The sequence below is a fragment of the Lytechinus pictus genome, chromosome 7 (assembly GCF_037042905.1).
Source record: "Lytechinus pictus isolate F3 Inbred chromosome 7, Lp3.0, whole genome shotgun sequence".
NCBI lineage: Eukaryota > Metazoa > Echinodermata > Echinoidea > Temnopleuroida > Toxopneustidae > Lytechinus > Lytechinus pictus.
This window is the reverse complement of record NC_087251.1, coordinates 13897852-13909880: the sequence shown is the minus strand read 5'-3', so window position 1 is coordinate 13909880 and position 12029 is coordinate 13897852. Positions and strand designations below refer to the sequence as shown.

At 35.4% G+C, this 12029-nt stretch overlaps 1 protein-coding gene across 1 annotated transcript; it reads right to left on the bottom strand.

Annotated features, from left to right (window-relative positions):
* Window positions 1-1682: 1682 nt before the first annotated feature.
* Window positions 1683-7454, bottom strand: LOC129264914 (protein SPEC3). The gene is made up of 3 exons (XM_054902877.2): window positions 4776-7454; window positions 3169-3351; window positions 1683-2730 (listed from the first exon to the last, which is right to left on the bottom strand). The coding sequence occupies exons 1-3, from the start codon at window positions 5107-5109 to the stop codon at window positions 2657-2659; spliced, it is 591 nt and encodes a 196-aa protein (XP_054758852.2). The 5' UTR covers window positions 5110-7454; the 3' UTR covers window positions 1683-2656.
* Between the last annotated feature and the right edge of the window lie 4575 nt (window positions 7455-12029).

The window sequence follows — 12029 nt, the reverse complement described above, 5'->3', positions numbered from 1 at the left end:
TCCAACTTTGCATCTGTCCCTGATCACAATCTGTTTCAATCAAAGGAATTTAGAGAGTATGAACAGGGTGTCAACCTGGCCCCCGTCAACCTGGTCCCCGAGATATTTAAAGGTCAAGTCCACCCAAGAAAATGTAGGTTTGAATAAATAGAGAAAAATCTAACTTGCAAAACGCTGAAAATTTCATCAAAATCCGATGTAAAATAAGAAAGTTATGACATTTAAAAATTTTGCTTATTTTTCACAAAACAGTGATATGCACAACTCAGTGACATTCAAATGCTGAGAGAGTCGAAGATGTCACTCATTCACTATTTCTTTTGTTTTTTTATTGTTTGAATTATACAATATTTCATTTTTACAGAGTTGACAATAAGGACCAACTTGACTGAATCATACAGTATTAAACAATGCTAATTCCACATGTTCAGGGAGGAATCAATCGTTGTTTCACTTGACAATGAGGAGAAAATTAGAATATTTCATATTTTATAAAATAAAATACAAATGAAATGGTAAGTCAGGGGCCTCGGAAACGGGGGGGGGCTGGGGGCTTCAGTCGCGCCCTCCCCCCCCCCCCCCTCCACTTCTTTTTTTCAAAACCGTGTACAAAAACGTAAAAATTACCATAGGATTGTGATTTTTTGCATGGTCAGCCCCCCACTTTTGGCTCAGCCCCCCCCCCCCCACTTTGAAAACCGTTCCGCGGCCCTCGTGAGTGGATGACGTCATCAGTCTTCTCATTTGCATACCGACCAGGATGTGCGTATAACTGTTTTGTGAAATTAAGCGAAACTTTAAAATGTCATAACTTTCTTATTTCACATCCGATTTTGATGAAATTTCAGCGTTATCATGGTTATTCTTGTTAGATTTTTCTTTTTATTCAAATCAACTTTTTGTTGGGGTGGAATTGTCCTTTAATGAAAGAATCGAATGAAAATATACTTTGAAAACAATTTCTCTAATTTATATTCGAGTCCCCATTGACTTTACGCACAAACGAATGCAAATATCGACCCCCCCCCCCGTGTAAATACCAAGCGAAAGTGTGACGTAACATACGTCACTCTGTAATTGTGCATGTAGAGCAATAAATACGCAAATTCTCAAAAATATAAGGAAACGTGATGAATAGGAATCGAAAACCAGCCAAAATTCTACCACTGTCCCCCTTCCCTGTGTAGGCATTTTTTCACGAAATGTAATGAAGTTTCAAAAATGGCATTCATGCGATTTCTTATAGCAACATCCGTTGCAGCTGGATCTTTTCTCCATGAATTTATTACCAATTCACTAGAATTTCTTTTCATAATCAATATCTTTTTTTCTAACCTTCGCTCTCATTGTTTTCATATCGCTCTCTTCCTCTTCACTTATCTTGCTCACTCTATTAATCTGATAATATTGTCAATGTTTATTCCTCGCTAATACATTATATCCCCCTCTCTTTCACACACATCCACACCCCCCCCCCCCCACACCCCCTTCCCTCCATTTTTCTCTCTCTCTTCCTCTTCTCATCATATTTTCATATACTTTTTATTCCTTCCCACCGCCACCATCTATACCCCTATCACGTAAACATAATAGCCTCCAATCATGGTTGAAGCTCCTTTCATATACTTGGGTCTTATAAACCGGTCGATGAATTTAAACACCTTTATTTCACACGACAGAAATACAAAGAGATAATCTTTTTATTTTCAACATATGATTGATATTTACATATAAAACATTATTCGCCATAACTATACAATGAAAGACGTGTGAGAATTACAAAAAAATCCCTGTCAGCCAATCTTGCTGTACCATTCGGACTGTTCTTAACGACAATAAACATTATAGACTGGACGGCATATCTTGATTAAACAATAAAATTAACTGGTACACGATATAAAAACACATTTCTTCAAAATCGGTTTAGTTGTTAGGTAACATTCCACAGCCACATAGAAATATCAAGGTGAAACAGAATTGCGTGACTATACCAAACTCAGTGTCATCATGTTTTGGTAAAAATACACCACCCAATAAAACCTGAATATTTACAAGATTTACACAAAAAAATGAGCGAAATTATCCAGCCTCATCCAATCATGTGAGCATAATCAAAGGAATAACTGAGATTTATTCTATATTCGGATTTGTGTAGAGATCAATTAAAGGAATACCATAAATACCCTATGACAAAAAGTATGGAATGTTTTCGATTTATATAATATCGCTTTCAGCTCAATACTCTGACAACTCTTGAATTTATTAGCTTTACTTTTAAACCAGAAATCTCAGCAAAATCGCATTATGTCACCTAATGCAACCATTTTTGAGGGTAGAAGTCGAACCTTCGCGAAATTCTCAAAAAACAATTCCTATCATAAATACTATAATCTCGAATTTCGCGGAAATTCAGCATCACACACGAGTTTCTGGTGTTTGGGGGAAGGTGCAGATCTTAGGTGTCTCGTTGAATTTTCCGTAATCAAGATCTAAACATGCATGAAATTCATGGGACACGCCTTTGCTGTACATGAGTTTATATCGATAGCATCGAAATATCTAAGTGCAGTTTAATGTCCAAGTTGAAGATCTCGTTGGTGCAGGATCAACATTTTAAGACACAATGTTCGTTATTGCCTATTCTCGGAGGAGGAGTTTAGTTGTTGATGACCGTGGTTCCGCCTCCACCGGTAGCTACGATTGTTGTATCTCCGCCAGAGTGGTAGTCAGCTGTAACACGGAGATAAAATATATATACATCACATTAGATTTCTCATTTTTAATGCCGACAGACAAAACAAATATTCATGTACTAATGGCTTATATGAGAGATAGCAAACGAGAAAAAAAAATACGTTTCAGACGCAATATAATCCTTGCACCATGACAGTCGTGAATTGACTGCATTCTATTGGTAAATAAGATTGGTTTATTCGAAGCCTGAAATAATTAATGTATCGCCCAAAAAAATAGAATATATGTAAATGTCAAAGCAAACTTATCAGTAAATGGAACAGGAAATACATCGGAAAGTTCTGATTATGATAACATTACTTATAGTACGAAAGATATATTTTTCTAATTACTTTAGATTTGGCATATCGACAATAACTGGTACTAATTATGAGCCTTATGTAACAATGATAATGATAAATGATTTTAACTTACCTGACATGCCGATGAAAGCAGCACCCCACATGATGGACCAGATCCAACCAAGGAAGAAAAACCAGACGGTTCCAATTTGAAGTAACCCTACCCAGAAGTTGATGCACATGGTTCCGACTTTGCTTCCTTCATCCTGTCCAGGGTTACCACAGCAGAATACAGCAAAACCAGCGATTATCGTACCTGGAGAAGTACGATGACAAGAGAAAGAAAAATCATTAACAACTGGAAAAATCACGGGGAATAAAATGGAGAGGGGAGTGGAGTGCATTTTCATTCTCTAAAGTAAAGATACCTCGGGAATGAGAATGCATGTATTTTGGTGTGCATATAATTTATGATTGCAAGTAGAAACATTAAATAAAACCTCACAAATAAAGCCAAACTTGCTTATTAAAATAATAAAATGATAATAGAACCTGGGGAGGGGATATTACTTGGGTAATTAATGTGGTATTCTGTTTGGTGCTACTGTGCACTCTCACCGCGGGAAGGATAAAGTTATGTAACACCTCGATGGAGACCGTGACGCAAGAGTTTTGCTTTACGCCTATTCAATCGCGCTGGTGTATTGGTGCATTATGCTCGTTGAGAAGGTCAATTCTATAGAATACGGAGCACATAATATAAATAGATTGACTGGTTGCTACCCAATATCGATCTTGTTGACTTCGCGATTCCTTGTTGCTATGTAACCCGGAGTAAACTCCGTTTCTTCTCGTATCGCTTCGGTACATCTATTCATTAAGATCGTACTTTCTAACAAAACCACATATATCCTATTCATGAATGGCGATAGAACGAATTCCTGTGGTATCACGTGGTACCGAAAACAGCAGTCTACCAGTGGTCGCATTTATCTTTGCACGATGATATATCGTATTGGTAATTTCTTACAAACAGCGAGATAATGAAAAATTTACATTAATTTACATTCATTCCAAGATAAAAAACACTTTCGTTTGAATTATTTTATAACGCTGTTATTGCATAGGAATAAATTTACATAGGTGTTTACCATAAACGTTTTTTCCCATTAAATGTTAAGATAAACTGTTCAAGATTCCATACTGATATCAATGATCGTGATTATTGAATGGAGAAATTTTAATAAAACTCAAATCAAAATCTTCAGACAATCATAAATTATTTATGGCATGGATTCGAACTTTTCTTGGTGTAAAGTAAAGTCACTCGCTAGGTATAATTTTATTATTGCGTGAATGTGTAAGAATCAATGTCGACGTTGACTTGAGCAGAACTCGGTTGCTTTTTAAGGGTAAATTAAAGCAATTTTGAACTAAATATTCATCGTTAGTGGGAGCTGAACTTTTACGAGTTAGAGTTTTTAGTTTTAACTTTTCGACTTTCCATCATTCTAATATTATTATTTTTAAATACACGCTACATGTATGTTTTTTTCGTCTTCAATTTTTTTTCCTTCGCCCTCACCATTTACTTTTCTTTTTTCCTTCTTCTTTCTCTTCTCCTCTTTCTTCTTCTTCTTCTTCGTCTTCTTTATAGTATTTAATAAGTTAATAAGAGTTGTGAAATGAAGACGAATCTAGGAGTAGAGTTAAAAGTATTCTGAAGATTTAAAAACTTACCGATGCCGGGGAAGAAAATGTTGAATATGAGACAGATGACGGCAGCGGCGATGTGGAGGGCGGGGATGGCTTGTCTGCAGCAGTTATCCTTCTTCTGGTTGATGATGACGACGTTGTTAGATGGGGCTGGGGCGGGTGCGGCAACGACCACGGTGTTGTTCATCATCATGTTGTTATTCTGAGGTGGAGGAGGATATCCATAACCTGGCTGAGGTGGTGGAGCCTGTTGAGGAGTAGGATATCCATAACCTGGCTGTGGTGGTGGAGCCTGTTCAGGAGGAGGATAAGCAGGTGGTGCTCCTGCAGGTTGTGCTTGTGGTGCTACTTGGGCCATTTTTGGTATTCAAGTGATATTTCAAGTTAAGTGAAAGTTAAGTGCTGATAGCTACGAGAGTAAGTCCCCGAACAGATGTTTGGTCAGTTCGATCCGAGTGGCGTCGCTTCCGTAAATGGCGTTCCTTCGCGACAGAGCGCCCAACTTATTTGTTCAGACAATGTGTGTGAAATTTGTTTGCGTTGGGAACACGTAGCAACCCTCACTAGCGATACCCGGATGCGATTAGTACCAACCACATGAGAGACCCTGATGTTTACCCATGCCTGGATCTGTTTATCTCTCCCACTTTGGTATACAGGTGAAATGAATGCAATCGCTCTGCGAGTATCTCAGTCATTTGTGAATGTAATTGGAAATCAAACAAACGAAACACTTCAAATTATTTTTGTTATTTCCTTAAATGAAATGGATGCGTTTCACTTCAAAATTAATGTTAAAATATGTAACGTCTCTTAACTATCATGACTATCATGGGAGTCTAAAATTTCGAAAAGGTTATATCTTTATTGGGATGATACAAAAAAGTGTTTAAAAATCACTACAGATAGAATGGTGCCGGTGTTGCATCGTATAGACGAGAAAATTCGTTTTGCCATCACTCGTATGTGCTAAATAATTTTAATGACGTTTGAAAATATGAAATTGTAGGAATCGTCTGAAATGATGTTATAGGAAAGAAAATATGCCCTATACGAGACATATTCATAAATCATCTGAAATTGAAACACTTATTAGAAAAAAGAAAAAAGAATACTAAATAAATGATATAAGGAGGATATTTATGAATCAAATATGATTATTCTGAATGTAAAGCTATCATAAAAATAAAATTGGTTGTTGTAGTACTTTCTTATAATTTGTTTTTTTATGGTCGCATTGTGATTCCTATTTTAAGCCATCTATATAGGACGTCTTCGCTGATTATTCCGAAAGAAAAAAATGCAAAGCGTTAAACATCCATATAATTATGTCTCATTAATAAATGTCTTTTTTCAAAGCGGTTTTGTCAAGTTTGTGGATCCCTCGCATATTTTATGATAGGCAAAAAATGAAAACCTTCAAAACGTAAAACAAGTCCGATGAATCAATCATATCTGCACGATTGAATCTTTGTTGCATAAGCCTACTCCCTCTCTCTCTCCCTCTCCCCCTCTCTTTCCCTTATCATGCTTATCCACCCACCCCCGCTTTCCCCTCTCCCTGACACAAACTTACATGCGCAGTATACAGATCGATGTGTGTAGTATTATCGATTTCTATATCCACAACAAATGTTGAATGGTCGTGCAACGTGATACAATGTATCATGATTTATTGAGAATATAGATGTTTTCACTTTGACAAAATGAAGAAAGTTTAAAAAAAATCAATGAATGGAGAAAAATAACATTGAAACGCGAGCATCGTCGCCCGTTATGAGGTTGATTTTGTATATACGATCGTTATAAACATGATATAAATGCATGTATGAATATTACTGCAATATCAAACTGAAAAGAATCTTGAAACTTTCGCTAAAATTTGAATTGGTTTTAACGAATTTTCTGTATATTGCATATCATTTTGTTCATTAAAATAACTGGGCTCTCCCATCGTCTCCACTTGAACAAAAATTTAGATAGAGACATGGGCGGAAATCCCAGGGGGGACAGCCCCCCTACTCAAAATAGTAGGGGGATACAATATCAAATGCCCCCCTACTATTTTTTGTCTTTCATGGTAAGAAATAAAATAAAACATGTATTTTGGGACGAGTTGGGACGAGATGACCGTACTTTTGGGATGATAACCTTTTTTTTGCTTGTCAAATTTTCCCGCCCCTTGTCCCCATAGGCGGATCCAGGGGAGGCCGAGGCCCCCCCCCCCCCCCCCTATTGGCGGAGCAAAAAAAGAAAAAAAAGGGAAAGAAAGAATGAAAAAGGAAAAAAGGAGGGAAAAGAGAGGAGAAAAGGAAGAGAAGGACGACGAGTGCATAAAACAAGATTAGGGGAAGACTTGGAAAATAAAAAGAATCTTTCGTGCCACTATATAAAATTTTCGCTCGCGCTTCGCGCTCGCATTGCCTGTTAGGTGATTTACATATCTTGTTCAATATGGAGCTCAAATATCAAGTTTGGAAGTCAATGTACAAAACATATTTCACCTCGGAAATTGAACTTTCATTATTTTGTGTGATTTACAAATTGATTTTTTTTAAGTGCTCTGTAAAAATGTCAGTTTTATGGTCTGAATAATTATATCAACATTTGCTGCTTGCGCTGCGTGCTCGCAAATTTTTATTTATCAGGTACCTATCATTTTCGTGTATTCCATAAAGTTTTCAAAATATCCCTTTTCAGGTCTGATTGTCAAGACGTATCAGCTGGCGCTGCACGCTGGCATTTTGATTGGCGTGTTATGTATGTTTCAATATTGATTATACAACAAACTACTTAAAATTCCCTTTTCATGACAGTTTATCAAAAATTTTAGCTCGCGATTTGCGCTTGCATTAATGTTTAAAAATATATTAACTGATGCATCATATTCATAATTACAAAAGTGAAATGTCCAGTTTTTATGCCATAACATCATCAGATTTCGCGCCCTCATTAGGCATTAATAAATATGATATTAATTTAATAATTAAATTGTCCCTTTTGTTTCATCTCGCGCTTAGCAAGAGGAATAGGAAGATAGTCATCATTTTCATTACATGTCGTAAGGATGTCCCGGTCCTATGTCAAAACTCAAAGTAATTATAATGAAAATTTTAGCTCTTTTTTTAAAGTGCGATCCATATCCACTTTACAATTTTCCTACAAAGTGCTTGAAATATAAAGCTTTAATTGACTCTTTTTCAGATCGGAATATCAAAGTTTCATGATTAAAGATGTATGCCTAGATTCTAGGTCTAAATATGAAACACGCGCGCGCATGTTTATTCAAATACTCAACTTGTTCTCTATTTAAATCAGTATCCAGTTTCAGATCACAATATCAAATTTTTTCTGCTCGCGCTTTGTGCTCGCATAATTAATGTAGGAAGACCCCCTATTACTCATCCTTTTCATGATTTACAAAACATTGATTTTTATTGATTTATTTTATTCAAACACGGTAAAAAGCCCTCGATCAGCCTATAGCTGTTTACAAAACATGAACAGAGTGGCCCATTTTTAGGTCTAAATCTCGATTTTTTTTCCTGCTCGCGCTTCGCGCTCGCATCAATTGTTGAATTATATAGCTATCCTGTTCACGATTACAAAAATTGATTAAAATTTTCCATTCTTTCTTTAGAAGTTTTCTAAATTTTTCAGCTCGCGCTCGCATTTTTTGATTGTTGAAATATGTAACGCCTTCATGGCTAAGTGCAAGCAGTCATTAACAGGTACCTTTTCAACAGGTACCAGTTCAAAACGTATATAAAAATTTTCTGCTCGCGCTTTGCGCTCGTATTATTAATACTCATCCTTTTCATGATTTACAAACCATGAATAGAGTGTCTCGTTCAGTAAATATTATAGGACTAAATCTCGAAATTTTCCGCTCGCGCTTCGCGCTCGCATCAATTGTCTACTTTTATACCTATTCTACTTGAGTTACAAAAACTGCTTAGAATTTCCATTCTTTAGGTGAAAATGTCAAAAAAATCAGCTCGCGCTTCGCGCTCGCAATATTTGATTGTTAAATGCTAACTGCACGCAGTCTTTAACAGGTATCTTTTCCATCAGTTCATTTCTGCTCGCGCTTTGCGTTCTTAGTAGTTATTAAGTTTCATACACATTTTTTTCAGGATAACAAACATTGCCCAGAATGTTCAAATTTTAGGAAAAAAAAATTCCAAAAAATTAGCTCGCGATTCGCGCTCGCATCATATAAATAAGGATTATGATATTATATATGAATTCATAAGAATAAAGCTAAGAAGTGACTAATGAGGACTATTCCTTCAAAGAAACAAACACAAATCATCTTCGAGCTGCTGATCGGGGAAAATATGGCTGAAACAAATTTCCGCCGCCCCCCTATTGGCGAAGGCTGGATCCGCCCCTGTGTCCCCCCACCTTTTGGGAGAGATTTCCGCCCCTAGATAGAGAGTATAAGATATAACGAAACATTGTAAAATTTCATGGACCGTGGATTTTATTTTATTTCTCACAGAGAGCATAATAACAATCCCTTCTATAATTGATGCAATATATCGTAGAAGATATTTCATCCATCACTTAACTTCTAATTTCAAGCACACATCTTGTACTTAAATGGATTAATTTGATAATAAATAATAATATACAAAATTTATAGAGCGCTTTATACAAAAGTTTCAAAGCGCTAAGAAAGAAGGGGGGGGGGAATACAAGATATCTCAGAAAAAGAACAACAAAGGAACTGAAAGTGAAAACACCATTACGAAAAATTAATTATACGTACAAATAAAGAGATAATCGCTGAATACACAACTTAAATATAACGGGTCGATAATCATGTATGTAAATTTAAATAATCCTAATAACTAAGCTTACAATCCGACTTTAAAAATCTGAACACAATATGATAATGCAAATTAACTAAGGGGGATGATTTCATACAGAACACAAAAGAAGCAAAAATAGGCAAGTGAAACTTATTAAAAGAGGTGGGTTTTAAGGAGGGACTTAAACAGTTCTAACGATGATGCCTCACGTACATTAATGGGGAGATTGTTTCAGAGCTTCGGGGCAATAACTGAGAAGGATCTGTCACCGTAGTTGGTTTTAGTTCTTGGTGATGAGGCATGTTAAGAGTTGCGCTAATGTAGAAAGTGACAAAATGTAGATTAAACTTCCCGAAGATATTGTAACTACATTATGCATACATATGTGCGATTCCCATGCTGAATATCACTTAGTTTTCTTTCATTAAGAACAAAATGAACACCCTGGATTAGGAGAGCCATTTTGGGTTCGACAATGCATGTAAAGTGCTTAACTTTCAGGAGGTGATAATCTCATCGTTGCGAGGAATTGACAATACATGTATATCGATTTTCCACGAGACCAATAGGTCGCGACACAGTTTTCACTTACCTTTTATCTTATGTGTGAGTATGAATGTGGGTGGGTGTGCGTGTATGATTGAACGTTGATAATGAATTATTTTGGATGGAAATATATGGGTACTAAAATATTGGAAGTAAATGGACCCGGGATGAAATCTGGAATTCTAGCTACTTTTTTTTTATATAGTATTGAATAAGCACAATAAGAAGAAGTAGTGGTAGTAGTAGTAGTATGTAGTAGTAGTAGTAGTAGTAGTAGTAGTAGTAGTAGAACAAGTAGTAGTAGTAGTAGTAGTAGTAGTAGTAGTAGTAGTAGTAGTAGTAGTAGTAGTAGTAGTAGTAGTAGTAGTAGTAGTAGTAGTAGTAGTAGTAGTAGTAGTAGTAGTGGTGGTAGTGGTAATGGTAGTGGTAGTAGTAGTAGTAGTAGTAGTATTAGTAGTAGTAGTAGTAGTATAGGAGTAATAGTAGTAGTATAGGAGTAATAGTAGTAGTAGTAGTAGTAGTAGTAGTAGTAGTGGTAGTAGTAGTAGTGGTAGTAGTGGTAGTAGTGGTAGTAGTGGTAGTAACAGTAGAAATAATATCAATAACAGCAATACAACTTTAATATTGTGATGATGATGATGATGATATAACTAGCTCCAAAAACCCGTTTATCTTACACGAGAAATGATTCCATTCTGATATTAGGCTACACTTGGTTTATAAAATATCAATAGGTAATAGAAAGGGCATAGTAAATATTAGTAATACATATTAATGAAAATAATACCAATATATATATATATATATATATGGTTAATAGCAATAACAAAAGTTACAAACGAAACAGGCTTAGTTTTTAAGTTTTTTTACAGGTCAGCCCAATTACTTATATGAGTCATTCTTAGGGCTTAGGCCTAATTCTACGCGCTAAATTGTGAAAAATAATGACATTGTATTTATATTTCATTGACTCTTGATTTTCACACTGCACCATTGATACTCATAATTATTGTTTTGGTGTCATATTACACAAGAACTGTATCTACTAGAATTCATTAGTCTCTAATTTTTAATGCACACAGTGGTCGTATTTGTAGTTTCTCTTCTTTGTGACGTTTGTAATATGCCTCATTATTTATCATGTATTTGTATTATAAATATTCATTCATGAATACTAGTAACATTGGCCAATTAAATGAAATTAGTAGGCCAATATGTATTTCAATTAAATTTAATTGAATAAACTGGATGATATATACCTTTGTCAATCGGACTGGTGTGATGTTTAGCAGCAACATCAAAGCAATTATATTAGACTTTATGACAAATAAAACCATCGCTTTCTACCTCATTATGTTATTATGTAATTTACATTAATTTGTCTTTGCATCATTAATATGATACTGCTTTACCATCGGCAAGCTTTCGGCTGTCAAGTAATTTGGTGGCGCTGCTCACGGAGGGTAAGCAATTTTGCATAATATTATATGCCCCATGCTAAATGTAATCTATCAGTCTTTCAATTTCTGTCGACGATATGCTCTGATCATAAATTCATTCAGTTTTCTTGTTGAGATTTATATCATTTTAGCTGCATTGTTTTTTTAACAAGTTGACACTACACATTTAAACGCTTTCTACAAAAGAACAAATTGTGTATTTGTTTCTTTTAGTATTTATTACATAATGCACTATGTCTATTAAGAGAACCGTGATAAAAAAAATTACTCTGATCCTGTACTCATGTTTGAATGAATAATCAACTGAATAAATACATGTATGATATTTTTATTCCAATGATAATCAAACAACGATATCATCACTCGAATGATATGGATTGAATAACAAGTAGGAAAATATTTTCAAGGACATTCCAATAGTTATAGCAACATCATCTTAAAAGAAGGAATGCGTT